This window comes from Benincasa hispida, chromosome 3, assembly GCF_009727055.1.
Source record: "Benincasa hispida cultivar B227 chromosome 3, ASM972705v1, whole genome shotgun sequence".
NCBI classification, from domain to species: Eukaryota; Viridiplantae; Streptophyta; class Magnoliopsida; order Cucurbitales; family Cucurbitaceae; genus Benincasa; species Benincasa hispida.
Window position 1 is genome coordinate 2,763,769 of NC_052351.1, and position 17,638 is coordinate 2,781,406.

The window sequence follows — 17,638 nt, forward strand, 5'->3', positions numbered from 1 at the left end:
TTTTTTAATTTTTTGCTACAATATTTATTATTTTCTTCTCAAACGAAAAATAATTTACATCTCAAATATATACTATTATAACCTAAATTAAAATAATCTTCATCCCAAATACAAACTATTATAAACATAACCATAATAAACTATAACTATAATAATTCATTATTAACATAAACGCCCCGAGTTTTGAGATTAAAAGGGTTGAATATTAAAATGAAAATTTACAAAAGAAGTGAAAAAAATGGAGTAGCAGCGACTGGTGCGTTTCCTAAAACCCTAGCCTCCGCTCGACTCCTCTCTGCTCCGCCTCCACCTCCCCCCACTCAGCTCCACCACCGCCTCCGCCTCCATGAGTCTCATTGCAGGCTCCTATGAAAAATTCATATGGGGGTTCAAGCTTAGACCTTCCGAACCCCAAACTCTGACTCTAACCCCTATTTTCTCCTATCCTTCTCATCTTTCCGTCATCAGAACCCTCGCCGCCGCCGGCCCCGTCGCTGCTTCCGGTGGCGCTGATGATACCATCCATCTCTACGACCTCTCCACCGCTTCCTCTCTCGGATCACTTCACGAGCACTCTGCATCTCTAACCTCTCTCGCCTTCTATACACCTCCTAACCTATCATTCCCTCGTAACCTTGTCTCTGCTGCTGCAGATGGTTCCGTATGTATCTATGATGCTGACCCTTTTGTCCACCTCAAGACTGTGTTGCCTCACAGGAAGGCTGTTAATGATCTCTCTATCCATCCCTCTGGAAAGCTCGCGTTGACTGTGGGCCATGACGAGTGCTTGGCCATGATCAATTTGGTTCGTGGAAGGAGGAGTTTCTATTGCAGGTTGGGTAAAGAGGCCAGTTTGGTGGATTTTGACGTTGGAGGAGATAAGTTTTTCATGGTTATGGAAGAGAAGGTTTCGGTTCATGAGGCAGAGGATGCACGGTTGTTGTGCGAGTTCGAGAACAAGAAGCGGGTTCTTTGTGCCACTCCTTGCGAGGTCAGTCTCTTTCGTAGGCTTTTTTCTTCTTCTTTGGATTCTGAACACCGTGTTTCATAATTGTGTTATAGAACTCCGTTTTCCTGTCTGGTTGGTCTCAGATTTCTGAATAACATCGAAAATAGAGATAATAAGGATGATTTATCCTAAGATTGTTACTTAAATTGTTGTACATTTCTTAAATAAACCGGTTCCTCTGGCACTCTGAGATGTTTCAAAAGTTCTATTGGAGTCGTATATTCCACTTTTTAAGGATCCAGTTTGATTTATTTGCATTGACCTGGATGTGCATTTGTACTTTGTAGCTATCTGTTTGTGTGTGTGTGTGTTTTTTAAAGAAAGTCTAAGAGATTAATCCTTTGGATTAGATAAAGCATTCTCCGAGACCAATTAGGTATGAGAGGAATTCTTCTAGACCAATTAGTTATGAGGGGAGTAATTCAACTAAGATTGTGAAATATCTTATAGGTGAAGTATCTTATATGTGTGATACTCAACAGGCCTCTCAAGATGGTGGGTTTATAGGTTCACCATTCTTGAGATGGATCCCAAACTTTTTTTTATCAACCATCTCAAAATCAATAGACTATGAGGGGATCAACTCATTTGTCTTATAAAAAGTGTGAGGTTTCTTCATCATTTCCATGGGGATATTAAACAATTTGGTCATTGATCCTTCATTGGAATTGAAGTTCATAGGTGGTCTCAGAGACATGTAAATGTTTAAATCTCTCATCCTTTTTTTAGTTCTTATGTTCATAAAAGGCTTCTTTTCTCCTTGTGTTTAATTGTTATGGAAACCTGGTCAGAACGGCATCCTGCTTACTGGTGGAGAGGACCGTTGTCTTACGGCGTGGGATGTAAATAGTGGAAAGGTGGCATATACAATAGAAGAAGCACATGCTGCCCGTGTCAAAGGGATTGTTGTACTCACAAAGAATTCCTCTAGTACTTTCTCTGATGATGATCCCCATGTAGTTGCTTCTGCATCAACAGATGGAGTTATACGTGTTTGGGATGTTCGAATGACTGCTATTAAGGACAAGCCAAATCCATTAGCTGAGGCAAATACAAATTCAAGACTGACTTGTCTTGCCGGATCCGCTCTTAAATGTATTATTTCTTGTCTTTTCTCTCCTTATGTTGCTTCGTCTTTACCTACTCTTTTCTATGATTCATTTTCACCATTTCCCTTACATGTTGCACTTTGATATCCTTACTATCCTCTGTTGTTTTTAGTATGTGAAAACAAAATGTATGTGCCACTTCACTTATACCTTAACTATTCTAATCAATTTTTCCTGTCTTAATCAGCTCTTAGGCGACGGCAAGTCAGGAAGAACACATCAGATGAAGGGCAGGGCGTACTCAATGCCACTGACAAGAAGTCGGCTGAGTAAGGAAACTATGTTGTATACATTGAGTTTGGCTGATTATTTGGTGATGCTGCTGGCTGTTGGGGTGAGAATTGTTCTTCATATGGTTTCCCCTATGTGCCTGCTGTACTAAATTTTGACAAGAAAACAATTTGTTTATATCGATTCGCATAGGAGATATTATTTTATCTTTCAACTCCAATTTTTGTTAGTGGGATTGGCAACGGTATACATATTGTTGGGCTGTGACTTGCTTTGTGATGCAGTAATTAGTTTGTATCTAAATGGTAAGTAGTAAACATTTTGGAATCGACGACTTCCCATTATAGTCAATTTGAGTATAGTCTAACTAGGTTGGAATCGCTCACTCTTCCCACATATTATTGAAAAAATAAACTTCTAATTATATAAATGCTTGTACTGGAGTTTTTTAAGCCTCTTCATTGAGCGTCAAAAGAAATTTTTAGCGCTTCAAGATTGAACTTGCCAAAACTGTTATGAAGACCTGTTATTCTCGAACTTGCAAATGCAGTCTTGAGAGTTTTAAACAAAGAATAAATGTGGAGGCCATAATTGTGAAGTTCTTTTTCTTCCCTTTTCTCTGAGACAAGATGTATGTTGGATTGTGTTTGGATGATTGTTATATTGTTGCTTCACAAGCTGAAACACATGTATATTAAAGAGAAGAGATCTCATGCATCTATGTGATGTAGCAAAGATTGTATAAGCAAATGGATTGGTCAAATTTAAATATAGTGAAAGAATGTAACAATATTTTTCTCATGATTGGTTTTTCTAGTTCACTTAATTTAAAATCAATGCATGTCTTGGAAGATGTCAACCCAATCATTAAGAGGTCGTTTGATTGATAGGCTTTCTGCATTGGAATTGGCATAAAGGCATTTTCATTTTCCACGTATAAGAGTTTTCTATTCTCTTCCAAAATTATGAGTTTTTTTTTTTTTTTTTTTTTTTCATTTACATATAACTTCACTTTGAATATAGTTAATTAATAAATATTAATTTACTAAAATATTTACTTGACTTATTTTTATAATAAAAATTTATTAAATGAGTGAAATTATTTTTTACATAAATTATTAATTTATTAACTAATTATACCTTAAATATATTTACTTAGTAAACTAGGATTAGTTAAATTTAGTTAGTATTAAACTTCATTTTCAATAATAGTAAATTATTACTTTATTATTTTTTTAATAATTAAGTAATTTATGAAGATTAATTTTAATTTGATCGTTCATTATGAACATATAATCATCACTAGTTATTTATAAGAAGTTAATTATTTATTGTGATTATTTTTTATTACCCCATTCGTTATTAACATATCATATTTACAAAATACTTTTAGTATTCTTTATTAACATATAATATTTTTATTTCATTTTCTTCACATTTTATATAATATATTGTCTATTTAAATATATTTTCTTATATTATTTAATTAAAAGTAAAATTACTAATGTTGAGCTTAATTAATAATAAAAATGATTAAATGTTAGATGCATTAAGCGGTTAATTTTATGACGTTCATTAAATGCATTAAGCGGTTAATTTTAATTTAAAAATTATTAAAATATTATAGTTATAATTAAAATATTGAATAATTATAGTTATAATCTTCAAATATTTATAATTCTAATTATTATTGATCATAATTAATTACTTTTTTTTATTGATATATTGAATATTATTTATTCTTTAAATTATTAATCTATTACAATTATAATAAGATTTTTATGCTTAATTTCATAAATTAAACACAAACACAATTTTTGTTCACAAAATTATGATAGTATTTTCATGCACAACCAAACATGGTCATCTTTGGTTCCCAACAATTTTATTCTCAAACATATAATTCTCAGGCATCCTTAATTCATGGGTATCGAGGAAATCCCAATCTAAACGGCCCCTAAGTCGTGATTGTAATACTAAGACTTCGCGTTTCCTCAATCTTGGCAGTGCCAAAAAACAAAAAGGTAGGTAGTGGAATGATAATGCAAAGTATTTAGAATAAAAGATACCCATAACCATAACCTAACATGTAAATTCGTTTAAGGGACTCGTTATTTTTTGGTTATGGTAGGAGGACAGTAGCTATGATGCAACCATTCATTATTAAAGTTCATGAAATGAAAAATGAATATTTTAAAACTAAACTTGTAATTTAACCACAACCGTATAATGAAAATAAAAAGAAGAATAAAAAAGTTAATTTAAAAGTTAAAATGAATTTAGCTCAAAAATCAAGAGGTATACAATTTGAATCATCTACTTTTATTATACTTAAAAAATCATGTCTAATAATTAGTCACAAATTTGCATGAATTAAATTTTTTAATGAAGAAAGGAAAAGCAAAATTTATAATTGAACAATTTAATTGAGAAATGCACCCTATCATTTTTCTTATTCATATAGCTCTAAAAAATTGTGGTGATTTTTAGAAGCATGTACTTCGACGAGGAGGTCAAACGTCACACCAGACGGATACACGCGAATATTTTCCACGAACAAACAATTGGAGATCGAGAAAAATGGAGAAAAGGGTGGGAGCAGAATATCTAACTATTCTATACGCACAGCGCTTGGTGCTGCACAGCTTCTCGTTCGAAAAACCCAAGATTTCAGTACTGATCCCACTTTCTCTTTGCCCAATCAACCTCTGATAGCTTGCATTCACGCATCATCTCATTGGATTGAGTGCTGTAATCAAATTATTCTTCTTTCAGCTCCGTTTCTCCTGTCCGACGTCTCCAGGTAACCCCCGCGCATCTCATATATCCAATTTTCGGTTCTGTACTTCTGACTCATGTTTCGATTCACGGTTATCACTTATGTTTGGATCATGTCAGTATTAAGTAGAGTTATTATGTGATGCATATTTGTGGTACCTTTATCCACGAAAAATCCTGTTTCTTGTCTTGCATTGTACTCCGGAATGGTTTGGCTGTGAAAGAGAGCAGTTAGGGGTTTTTTTACTACCTGCTATGTATGTGCGTAGTCAACTTAACTGGCTAGCCATATTCGAGATGCTGTCGTTATTTTGGATACACGTAGTTGATTTTTACGTTCTCTTCGGGTGGAAACTACGGGCATAGAGAAGGTTATAACTTAATATATTTTTTTTTTTTGGTTATTGGAAGGGAATGCTACGTTTTTTAAAAGAAAAAAATAGAAATATTTCATTTATGAATGAAATAGGTGGTTACAAGAAATCTCTCCAATGAGAGAGAAAGAAAGATAAACTATAAGAATTTACAGGAGACTCAAAACTACTCAAAGTGAAAGCATGAGTAAGCACAGATTCAAAAAATCTGTCAAAAGGAAAGAATATGTCTCAAAAGATGCGACCATTGCAATCAAAGAGTCTAAAAGAAACTCCTCACAATAGCCAACCAAAGAATTCTTCTAGAACCACCAAAGGGATGCCCCACGAAGAGAGTAGCCAAGAGATCAAAAATAGAATTAGGGAGAACCAAAGACCAGCCTAAAACATCCAAAATAATATTCCAAAAACCTCGCCAAAGGAGCAATGAGCAAACAAATGAGTATGAGATTCAGAACTATGGCAACGCGTAGAGCACCAAGAAGGGGAGAGATGCATATAACATACGACGTTCCAATCTATCAGCTGTATTATTGCTCCAAGACCGAGTTTCGATAAAAAAAAAATTTAATCTTCTTTGGATAGAAGTCCTTCCAAATAGCATAATAAAGGTCCTTCCAGTGTGGATCGACAGAACCAATCAAATCAACCATAAGGGAATTGCCAATATAGCACCTGAAGAATCTAAAGGCCAGAACCAGACATCGACAATAGAACGGTGTCTTACTGATGTGAGATGGTGCGATAAGACAACCCATCCCGAAATTTCCTGATCATTAATATTATGACGAAGGTGAAGGTCCCAAGAATCAGTATCAACAATCCATACATTCGCCACCATATCATTAGGAAGAAGGGCAAGACGGAACAAATGAGAGAAAGTAGTAGACAAAATACCACAACAAAGCCAAGGATCCATTCAAAAAGTGGTAGTAGCACCATCACCAATATGTCGATGAACACGACTAGCAATCAACCCAATGTTCTGACAAATATATCTCCAGGGGGAAAGATAAGAACCTCGATATCTAGAAGATGGCCAACCCCTAGCAAGCAAATGATGTTTAGCTACAATAACTTTGTGCCATAACGCATCAGGCAAAGTAAGAAAACACCAAATCCATTTAGCCAAAAGCGCAGAATTTCAATGATTGAAGTTACCAATATATCAAGGCCACCCATCAATCGGGGACGTTGTGTAGTTTCACCGTTCAAATTATGTATGCTACCCTCGTCACAAGAGCCTTCCTAAAAGAAATCGCAAACCAATTTATCCAACAAAGAAATGACATAGCTGGGAGCTCGAAACAAAGATCAGTAGTATGTACTATGTAGGCAAATTAGACAAAGTAGCCTGAATAAGCGTATGTCTTCCACCTTTTGAAATATATTCATATGTTCAATTATGAAACTTGTGCTTAGTTTTCTCAATAACGAGAAGTCAAAAAGCCATAGACTTAGAATTACTAGTAAGAGGTAAACCCAGATAAGAAGACAGCCAGGAGTCCTTCTTACAACCAAAAGTGTTCAGCATCCACTGAAAATCAGGATCAACAATATGAATACCAAGCAGCTCACTTTTAGCAAGATTGATTTCTAAACCAGAGGCATGCTCAAAGATACCAACAATATCAAACAGATTCTGCAAAGGTGAATTATCCACAGTAGAAAATAATAAAGTATCATCAGCAAATTGAAGATGGCTTAAAGTGAGAGAAGAAGTACCAATAGAATGAGAAGCAATATGCCCCAGAGCTAAACTATGATCCAAAAGGCGACTCAGGAAACCAACAACCAAAATAAAGAGAAAGGGAGAAAGAGGATCTCCTTGTCGAATACCCCTAGAAAGAATAGTCTTCCCTCGAGGACGACCATTAAGAATGATAGAATAGTTTGCACTAGCTACACAAACTTGAATCCACCGACACCAAATCGGTCTAAAACCTTTAGCCCGACATCCAAGAAATCCCAATCCACAGTATCAAAAACCTTCTCAAGGTCTAACTTAACAACCACACCAGCCTTTTTATTGTAAAACCAGTCATGAATCAGCTCATTGGCCATTAAAGAGGCATCCAAGATCTGTCTATCAACCACAAAAGCAAGTTGATTTGCAACAATAGTATGTGGAAGGACAAGTTTCAATCGATTAGAGAGCACCCGAGCAATAATTTTATATGCACAAGAAATAAGACTAATAGGTCGAGAATCAGAAACCGATTTCAAATCAACCTTTTTAGAGATTAAGCAAATGTACGTCTCATTCAAAGAAGCATTGATGATACTAGAGGAGAAGAAATCATTGACCATTGTCATGATATCATACTTGATAGTGGACCAAAAAAACTTAAAAAATTCAGCAGTGAAGTCATCAGGACCAGGGAATTTAGAAGAAACAACAGTAAATATCTCATCCTCAGTGAAAGGCCATTCGAGGCCAATAGCCTGAGAGGGGGTTAGAGGAGACCAATCAAGATTAGTAAGAATAAACCGTTGTGCCATATCCTTACTGAAAAGCTTCGAGTAGAAATCCAAGAATTCCTTTTCAATCTCTTTCGCAGATAACAAACTATGGCCATCTCTTGAAAGAATTTCAACAATCGAACTCTCTCTTACGGGCAACAACAATACAGTGGAAAAAACGAGTGTTGTCATCCCCTTCTTTAAGCCATTTCAATTTCCATCATTGTTGCCAATAAAAATGTTCCTTCGCTGTCTCAAACTCAATTTGTTCTCGAATCAGACGAAAGAGGGCCATTATCCTCCAGATTATCCAGATAATGTAATTGAGACACAAGAGATTGAATAGATGAAGCCTCTAATCGTTGGGTTCGATGCCAGTTGCGGAGAAAAAATTTGAGTTCCTTAAGTTTCATCATGAGACTATGTCCACTTCGCCCAACACAAAGATGGCTAGTCCACCAATCCTCCACCATATGACGAAAAGATGGAATTTTAAGCCAAGCATTCTCAAAACGGAAAGGAGTGGGGCCCCCGTTGATGTTACCAGAAGTCAGAAGCAAAAAGTGATATGAAGTAACTCTATCAAGCCGTTTTAAAATTACTGAACCAAACTTGTCAAGGCAGGTATCAGTGAGAAAGAATCTATGAAGTAAGACATATATTGAGTACGGCCCGAGCTAGACCAAGTAAACCTGCTATCACTGAGAGGGATGTCAAGTAATTTGTAATCGGCAATCCATTGATTAAAGACCCACATATTGGAAGAGACAGAATTATCATGGCACTTCTCCCAAGTCTAATGAGCCACATTAAAGTCGCCAGCAATAAACCATCGCTCTCCTCCCAACCCAACCAAGTCATCAAGCTCTCGCCAATAGTCAGCTCTGAGTACACCATCGGAGGGGCCATAAACCGATGAAAGCCAAAAAGAAAAATCACCAGCCAAAGATACATGATCAAATATGGTAAAGTGACCGTGAATAACCTTGGTAACAGTGTAATCAGGTTCACTCCATGATAAGAATGCCGCCGGCCCGCCGGAAGAGTCAATAGCATGAAGCACCGTCCAACCAATAAAAGAAGAGCTCCAAATAGGTTTAATAATAAAATAATCAACTTGTGGCAACTTTGTTTCTTGAAGAAGAACGATTCCAGGATTATGTTGTTGGATCAACTTTTTAACCAGAGCCCTTTTATGCCAAGAGCAAAGACCATGAACATTCCATGAAAGAAATTTCATTTATCAATTGGCTGTCCCTCCATAAGGGCCAACATGGCCGATTTATCATAGTGTATGGATGAGTGAAAAGGGAATGCTACTTCAGGTTGCTTGGCCTGGCGATATGGTTTGCATTTTGTTTGCTTTTATTTATATAAAAGCTTTCTGTCTTGTAGTTGGATTTTAAGGGGGAAGAAACAGGGAAGCAAGTTCTGAACTGAATCAACACAGATTTTTAAAGAACTACTGTTTTCAGACAAAAAATAAGTACACAATTCATGTAAATATGTGCATACACACGTTTACATATATGCTTACTTATTGTAATAATAAACATGTATTGTATTCGTACATTTTTGTTTACAATCACTGTGAGGTGAAACACCAATTTGCCAAACATTTTTTTTTTTTTTTTTCTAAAAGAAGACTCATTCAACTTGCAGTTTGGCAGGGCCTCGGTAGCTGACAGAAGATTCTGGTCCTGTCTTCTGGTGCAATAGCTTTGAAACATAAGGGCAAGTGCAAGTTCCTAGAACACTTCTTTTAGGGGCTTGCCATTTAAAATTATGAAAACTATGGAATTGGATGGAAGCAGCAGTTTAATGGCTCCTGAAGGATCTGGATCAGTTCCAGCAGAATATGTACAAGCAAGGAGACATACAGGTAACCTCCATGATAAAATAATTGATACAACTAGTGAAGTCTTTTCAAACCAAATTCTTGGACATAATAGTAAAATCCTTGCATGATTAAGTGGTCCTGGATTGAAAACCCCCGAACAACTATTTACCTGGAATATTAAATATCCATCGAGTTTTTTGGCTCACCAACTTTTGAGGTTTTGGCGGCAGTCTAATTTTTAAACTTTGTATAGCTTCTGGTTTAGTTGATATGAAGTGTGTGTGCTGTAACTTTTACTATCAACTGATTTGCTGGTTTCAAAAAGCTGCATATTGTGGAGGCTTGATTAGTGTAGGATGAAGGTATCTCTTTTGTCATCTTTTCTAATTACTAAAATATCCCGCGTGTTCCCATTGGTTATAGGTGAAGGTACTGTTGTACCCTTTTTTCTGCTAACCTCTAGATGTAAATTGCAGACTTCAAAAGTGAAGGTTTACTATAAAGGGAAGTTTCCAGTCTCCACGTACAAAGAAAAGCATCTTAGTATTCATAATTATGGTTATATCAATTATACCAGCCATCCTGGGATAAAAGTAGCATTCATATCTTTGTTTTGGGTTTTTTTTAATTTTTTATGGAAATTATGACGTTTGTGTGCTTTTGGATATTTGATTAAAACTTAATATGGATACTAGCACAAGAATAGTGTTTCTAGTATGCACAAAGAGAGCATGGGTCATAAAAAATTTAACTTCCATGCCTGATGATGGGAGGAACTTGGAGATCGAATGGGTTAATAACTAGTCAAGTAAGGAGGGTAGGCATCAAGTTCTTATGGATGGCTTGGTTACTCTTAGTATTGCATTGAATTTGAAGTATAATATAGGACTTTTGATGAATGGTTTGAGCCTAAATTTTAACATACTTGGAAATGGTATCTTGAACCCTTGCTACATGGTTGCATCACACGCTCCTTCTTCCAGTCCAGTCATCTCTGTCTTCTGCCTATGGTATATTTGAGCTCCGATTGGCACAGTAGACTTCAGGGTGCTAGTATATGCAATCATGTTAAATGACCACAGGAAAGGTGGATAGTTGGTATAATAAGATGCGAAGCTTGATCTTGTGAAAACGCATTCCTTTTCTTTTTGGGCCTTCGGATACGTGGTTCATCTTCGATATGTTTGAGAAGTAGGCAATGAACAAGACATTTGACAAACCGTTTTATAGTTCGTTGCTTTATTTACAAATGTTAGGGAATCATTATAATTTGGTCTCTTACATGCTTTATTCTTTTATCGTTATTATTGTTGGCAATTAAGTTTAGAGTTTGCGACAACCTTCCAAGCCAATTTTGTTGACTTTTTTCTCTTCACTTGATGTATTCTTGTAAACACTGCAATTTTTACATTAAATGCAGCCTATTATCGTTTTACACAACAGAGCCTTCCAGCTTGTAAGCCTGTGTTGACACCTACATGGGTGAGTTTTTGAATGTCGCCTGACCTGACACATTAGTCCTTTATAATTCTCCACTGTACATTAATTATTATGGATTTTGGAATGTTGGTTATCTCTTCTGTAGGTTATTTCTGTTTTTCTTTTAATGGGACTTCTTTTCATTCCTGTTGGGGTTGTTGTCCTTCATGCTTCTCGCAGTGTAAGTGTTCTCTATAGATCTTAAACATTACTCTTCAACTGCTTTTCTTTTACTTAGCTAGATACATTGTTCCATTCAGTATGAGATAAGTGCTGCAATGACAGTTGAAAATGCTTGTGCAGGTTGCTGAAATTGTATACAGATATGATACTGAATGTGTACCTGTGTCATATAAAAACAATATGGTGGCGTATATCAAAGATAGTTCAGCTCCTAAACTTTGTTCCTTTCCCTTAAAGGTGTGTTTATCTTTTGTGTGTAGCGCACTTATATTTAGATTCTGCATTGAACACATTGTTCCATTGAGTATATTTTTCGCTTCAACAATAGATATAAAGATACAATTCTAAAAGTATACATTGTATATTTTTTGTGCTGTGGATTAGTTTGTTACCATGAAACTATTAGGGATCAAATTGGGTGGGGGTGGGGTGTGGGTGGGGTGGTGGGGGTATGCTTGGAAAGGAGCTCAAGTTTTCAGGCCAAGTTAAGATGGGAAAGGGCAGTAGTCTCCCTATGGAAGGAAGGATGATAAATTTGTGGCTTTCAAATATTGATTCGGGCTAAAAACTCCACTTGTGCCAATAAACAATAGTGTAGAGTTTGAGTCAGAAAATTCATTTGTGGTTAATGTCAAATAATTGTTCTGTTATCAATGCCTTTTTTATGACTAAGAAATAAGGGTAATGGGAACAGGCCCCTCTCTTTACCTAAGAAGCACAAATACCAATGACAATCATTTTTTAAATTCTAGGACACGGACATGACAATACATGTTTGTAAAAATATACATTTTCAATATACGAGAAGGAAATCTAAAGTCAAAAGTTCTATGCAATTATGTGCTACGATGTTTTCCACTCTTAAACTTTATATATATTTGTATCTTTTTTTTTGGTCTTATATTACTATTTATGTCCATTATTATGCCTTACACTGCCTGATAAATGTCTAACAAGCGTTGGGCCCTTAAAAAATGAGATGAAACCCTTTTAAATACACCATCAAAGCCTTCTTTTGGCTTAGTGGATTGATAGGAACCATTTTTGTCATTAAAAAAAAAAAAAAAACAGGATTCCCTTTGGGGACATCCGATAAAATTGGAACGATACAGGGAGAAAAAGAAAAAAATGAAAAAAAAAAAAAAACAGGATTATGAATAGGCTTTATGAAAATACTGTCTACCCAGCTCTATCTTTAGGTGTAAACTGTCACTGCTTTTTCAATTTTATAATGTGCTACCTTTCTGTCCAATTGGATAAATTTTATCACTCCTTTGGATTGGGTCTATCTTTTCTCCTTGTTTGTAAATTTCGTTCATAATGAAATATTTCTAATCGAAAGGGGAAAAACAAAAACCATGTTAGACTCATATTCACTTCATATAACTATTGTCTAACAGTGCTAACAATTATCCAATAAATGTTGTACCGTCCTACAAATGGACATTTTTCAAACTGAAGGGCCAGTGTTTCTTAGCCCTTAGACTCTACTTCTTCTCCATGCTCCTTTTTGCTACTGATCTTATTTTAATACTTTTATAGGTCAACAAGACTATGAAAGCTCCAATTTACATCTACTATCAACTAGATAACTACTATCAGAACCACCGAAGGTAATAACCTTCTGTTCTTTGTAATGATGCTTGATTTTATATTAATTCATCTCTTTTCTTTGAACTATTATTTCAGCTGAAGAATCTTTATTCTGAAATACTAATTACGTCAGAGTATTCACTGTTAACAAGCGCACTTAATCTTGTACTTTTCCTAAACTTCAGGTATGTCAAAAGTAGAAGTGATAAGCAGCTCTTACATGGACTGGCATACAACGATACAAGTTCCTGCAAACCAATCCAGTTGCATAATGGTCTTCCAGTTGTCCCTTGTGGGTTGATAGCATGGAGTTTGTTCAATGACACATACAGGTTTGTCCTTGGGAAATCTGAATTGAAGGTGAACAGGAAGAACATTGCTTGGGAAAGTGACCGTAAACATAAATTTGGAAAGCACGTATATCCTTTTAACTTCCAAAATGGAACCTTGATTGGTGGTGGAAATCTAGATCCAAATATTCCTGTAAGTGCTACAAGTATGCAGACATTAATTACATTGTCCGTACATATTACTTTTCCGTTATATTAGAGAATCATTTAGTATTTTTTTTTAATTAATATATTGAACCGAGGGGAGAATCTGGGTTTGGGGCTCAAACTCAAGGCAACAATAATTACAAAAGGATTTTAAAAGAGCTCCAAGACAGTAATCAAATGGTCCGCACATATAACTTCTGGAAGGGTCGTGGAAAATATTTTTGCTTCAAGGGACTATCTATCCAATTTAGAATCCAATGATTAATACCTGGGTAAACATGTAAGCTTGTGTTGTGGTGTCAACTGGGAAAGGAAGAATGGCTAAGATATGTAAGCTTGTGTGTGGATTTTCATGTGTTACTTTTCTAATTGAATGAATAGAAATTTAGGTGTATCTCAGTATGTATATTCACATGATTAAACTTACATATGGATTATTTAAGCTACAGGTTAAATATTTAGTTTCAAATTTCCTTTTCAAATTCCATTTGAATAATCTGTCCGCGACGAATATTTTGGCTTATTTTGTTCCTTTCTTTTTGGTTGCTGGTTCTTTTTTCATATATTAGTTGAGTGATCATGAAGATCTAATTGTCTGGATGCGCACTGCTGCTCTTCCAAGCTTCAGAAAGTTATACGGTAGAATTGAAGAGGATTTGCATGCTGATGATGTTCTAGATATCAAGATAATGAACAACTACAACACTTACAGCTTTGGAGGTAGAAAGAAGCTTGTTATTTCAACATCAAGCTGGTTAGGGGGAAGAAATGATTTCCTTGGATGGGCCTACATTTTTGTGGGATCTTCTTCGCTCATGATTTCTATATTCTTCACGTTGCTACACATGAAATCGAGGTAATATACCAAAGCTGAGCATTATACAGTCACTGGGCTTAATTATTACATATTTCAACTGAAGTAAGATTTAATGTATTCTATAATGACTTTACCATAACTCTAGTCCCTACTACCCTGCTTATGCTTGATACCCTACCATTGTGTCCCACTAATTGGTTGGTCCTCATGCCATCTTATTCTCTTATCAACCAGTCTTTTAAGTTATAAACATAAACTATGAACCAGTTTGGAATGACTTTCCAAGTGCTTAATATAAATTTTCGTGATTTATATCCAAAAATCAGTTCGAAATTGAAATAATTGGATCATGAAATTGCGAAACATAATTTTATCGAATTGGATCAATACTTCCTATGGAAGGAATAAGGGATCCATAGGTGTTTGGACCAAGGAGTTGGGAAGTAGGAAGTTTGAACTTCACTCCTTGTTTGACTCAAGGAATTCATGGGTACCACTGCGGGCCTAGGAGTTCACTTCACAATTTCACTCATTACTCCAAACACCCCCTAAAAGTCATTCGAAACTAACCTTGTGTTTACTATTACTGTTCATAGCTAATTTCCTTGGGGGGATTTAACTTGGTTTATATTTGATCCTCTATTCTTCTCACTTTTTTTTTTTTTTTTCTGGCAGGCCCTTCATGGAAACAAACTTTTCATCTAGGAATAAAAGAAGCAGCTCGGCCTCGGATTAATGATATATTACTGTGAGAAACATCAAGGAACTAGAGCCAGTTAGTTTCATAGAGAGCACAGGCTTCTTTAATGGGGGTGTAAGCTTCCAAAGAAAGAAGGGTATACTTATTGGCCGCAACTGTTCTCATTGGTATGTTACGTTTTAATCTCAATCCTGTGCAAGCCTACCATAATGTTCGTTATTACACTCGAGTAATGATATTGAATCCTGGATAAAAATTGAAATGCTGCAAAGGTTAAAAGTTGGATTAAAAAAAGTTCGTGATGTGTTGGTTTTAAATAGTTTGTTCATGGAATTCTGTTTGAATTTTTTGACAACGTTGATGGATATTTCTACCAAAATTACAGATATAAAAAAAAAACACAAGAAAATAATTCTTGAAAGCTCAAGGACAATTTAAATTGCTTGAATTTCAAGAGCTTCACGTTTTCCTTTACTGAAAAAAGAAATCGAATCTTAAAGCAACCAATAATTCAACATAGATATTTTAGATATTCCATTGGGATCTTGGTACCTTACCAACATCCATATATATCTTATTGCTCAATTAATACAGCAATTTCGTTCCTTGAAGATTCTGACACTTGTCAGAAATTTTTACACAATTTTCATAACCGACTATAAATTTTGCCAGCATTAACATATTGATCGGCCAGAAAATTCAGAAACGTGGCATATGAATTCGCCAATCATAGTTGAATTTTGAAGAGGGCAAATGCAAAATCAATCGGTCCCAGCAAATTTTGGACTATATCTCCAAATACCACAAGTAAAATCTCCTAGAAAGGTCTAGGGAAGAGATCAGTCATTTGAGAACTACAATAATCACATGTTTGTGAATTAATTCTAAAATCATTAAAATAACTAAAAAAAATATTTTTAACCATTCAAAATTGATTTCAGAAGCACAAAAAAATGTGATAAAAATAAATCCTAAAACCAACTATTAAATAGTCTTTTTTGACCAATTTGTGGAATATGGATTTACCTTTTTTCTAAAACCGGTGAAACGATTTTAGAAATACTGATGTCTATTTTTTCTATCATTATATTGCATCAGTGTACAAACTATCTTTTTTTAAAAAAAAAAAATAATAATACTTGAGCCATAATTTTAAATTCCACTATTTCATCAGAATATGATATTTAAAAACATTAAATGATAGATTGTTTAAAACATATCGTCGAACTTTTGTTTAATGAAACAACAATAGGACATCGTATGTAATATTTTTTAGATATAAGAAACAAAATGAAATAGAAGATTAAGTAGATCTAAAAGAATAGCCATAGAAAGAAAATAAAAAAAGAGAAAGGAGTTAAGAAAGAAAAGGGAAAATAAAACTCATACGAGCCCAACAAAGAAAGAAGATAGAAAATGCGATTGACGAACCCGACGACAAAAGAAGGGAAAAGATGAGAGAAGGGGAGTAAATGTGAAAGAGCATGAGAGATAGAAACGACAAAGTAATTGAGAGAGTTGGAAGAATAAAAATGCATGGAAAAACGAGTTAGGGTGTGTGATAAAATGGTGGGTAATTAAACTCACCGTTTATTTTTATCTATGGTCGCCAAAGTTGGACACACGAAGGTGGTAGGCAAAATGTCACCGAAGTTACTTGTGCGAAAGTAGTCGTTAGAGTTGTCGCCGAAGGTGGATGGTGAAGCTTGGAGTTCTTCGTCGAAGTTGGTCGTGCAAATGTGAAAGTCAAAGTTTTTTTTTTTTTTCTACCAAGGTTGTCGGAGTGTCGTCAAAGGTGGTTGCTGGAACTCGGAATTGGTTGTCGGAGTTGACCACTCGAAGGTGGTCATCAAAATATGTCGTCAGAGTGTGATAGGAGTAATCATCAACAAAAACCGATGGGTGGAACCATTAAAAACATTGGAGGGAGAGAGAATTTGGGAGTTGGTTCTCAACCCACCAGCATTTAAAATTGGTTCTCAAACATTAAGTTGATAAAAAATACCAACTCAATCTAACTCTCCTTGGTTATCAAACACCCCTAAAGGTGTGTTATGGAGTGATTTTAAACATAATAAAAATAATTTTAATTAATTCAAAATTACTCTCAAGATCAATAGTAATTACTCTAGGCGGCACCACCACCCAGAGCCAAAATATTGACTTCAAGTATCCCCACTTTCATTAAATTCCTTATCCAAGAAGATCCTCATAAATATCACCCGAAAGTTTGCATTCACTCTCAGGCTCTCGGCCAGACCAATCAGAGCTCCTAGAGGCTAGAGCATCGACATTCTCAACCATCATCCTCAAACACCCAACCCCCGGAATGGCGAATTCCCGTATAGCAAGGTTCGTTACCGAGGTCGCACCACCACAGATTATCAGTGTCATGAGACGGCGAACATCGAAAGTGTTGGACACCATCAGTGAAGAGGAGAGAGAGTGCAGTAAGAATGAGTATCCTGCTGCTTCCCCAAGAAGCCTATCATCATCAACTACCCCTGCGTCTATGGCTGTTGGTGCCAATAATATGTACGTCAGAAACATAAGTAGATCTTTATC

At 35.5% G+C, this 17,638-nt stretch overlaps 2 protein-coding genes across 4 annotated transcripts; both read left to right on the plus strand.

Annotated features, from left to right (window-relative positions):
- Positions 1-206: 206 nt before the first annotated feature.
- Positions 207-2,728, plus strand: LOC120074725 (p21-activated protein kinase-interacting protein 1-like). Its single transcript, XM_039027945.1, has 3 exons — positions 207-991; positions 1,801-2,104; positions 2,306-2,728. The coding sequence occupies exons 1-3, from the start codon at positions 347-349 to the stop codon at positions 2,389-2,391; spliced, it is 1,035 nt and encodes a 344-aa protein (XP_038883873.1). The 5' UTR covers positions 207-346; the 3' UTR covers positions 2,392-2,728.
- Positions 2,729-4,833: 2,105 nt separating this feature from the next.
- Positions 4,834-15,367, plus strand: LOC120073147 (putative ALA-interacting subunit 2). 3 transcript variants are annotated; one of them, XM_039025798.1, is made up of 9 exons: positions 4,834-5,152; positions 9,627-9,846; positions 11,225-11,286; positions 11,390-11,464; positions 11,587-11,703; positions 13,009-13,079; positions 13,245-13,542; positions 14,126-14,412; positions 15,049-15,367. In XM_039025798.1, exons 2-9 carry the CDS (start codon positions 9,750-9,752, stop codon positions 15,107-15,109), a joined length of 1,068 nt encoding a protein of 355 aa, XP_038881726.1. In that variant the 5' UTR covers positions 4,834-5,152; positions 9,627-9,749; the 3' UTR covers positions 15,110-15,367. The 3 variants fall into 3 exon arrangements, with proteins under 3 accessions (XP_038881726.1, XP_038881727.1, XP_038881728.1); XM_039025799.1 differs by having other exon boundaries at positions 9,635-9,846; XM_039025800.1 differs by lacking the exon at positions 4,834-5,152 and having other exon boundaries at positions 9,728-9,846; positions 10,228-11,286.
- Positions 15,368-17,638: the final 2,271 nt, after the last annotated feature.

Bases quoted from the DNA above. Each gene is read 5' to 3' on its own strand.
- LOC120073147 (XM_039025798.1), top strand. From the start codon at position 9,750: ATGAAAACTATGGAATTGGATGGAAGCAGCAGTTTAATGGCTCCTGAA. The intron at 13,080-13,244 runs GTAATAACCTTC...CCTAAACTTCAG, and splicing joins TACTATCAGAACCACCGAAG to GTATGTCAAAAGTAGAAGTG. The intron at 13,543-14,125 runs GTAAGTGCTACA...TTCATATATTAG, and splicing joins ATCTAGATCCAAATATTCCT to TTGAGTGATCATGAAGATCT.
- LOC120074725 (XM_039027945.1), top strand. From the start codon at position 347: ATGAGTCTCATTGCAGGCTCCTATGAAAAATTCATATGGGGGTTCAAG. The intron at 992-1,800 runs GTCAGTCTCTTT...AAACCTGGTCAG, and splicing joins TTTGTGCCACTCCTTGCGAG to AACGGCATCCTGCTTACTGG. The intron at 2,105-2,305 runs GTATTATTTCTT...TGTCTTAATCAG, and splicing joins TGCCGGATCCGCTCTTAAAT to CTCTTAGGCGACGGCAAGTC.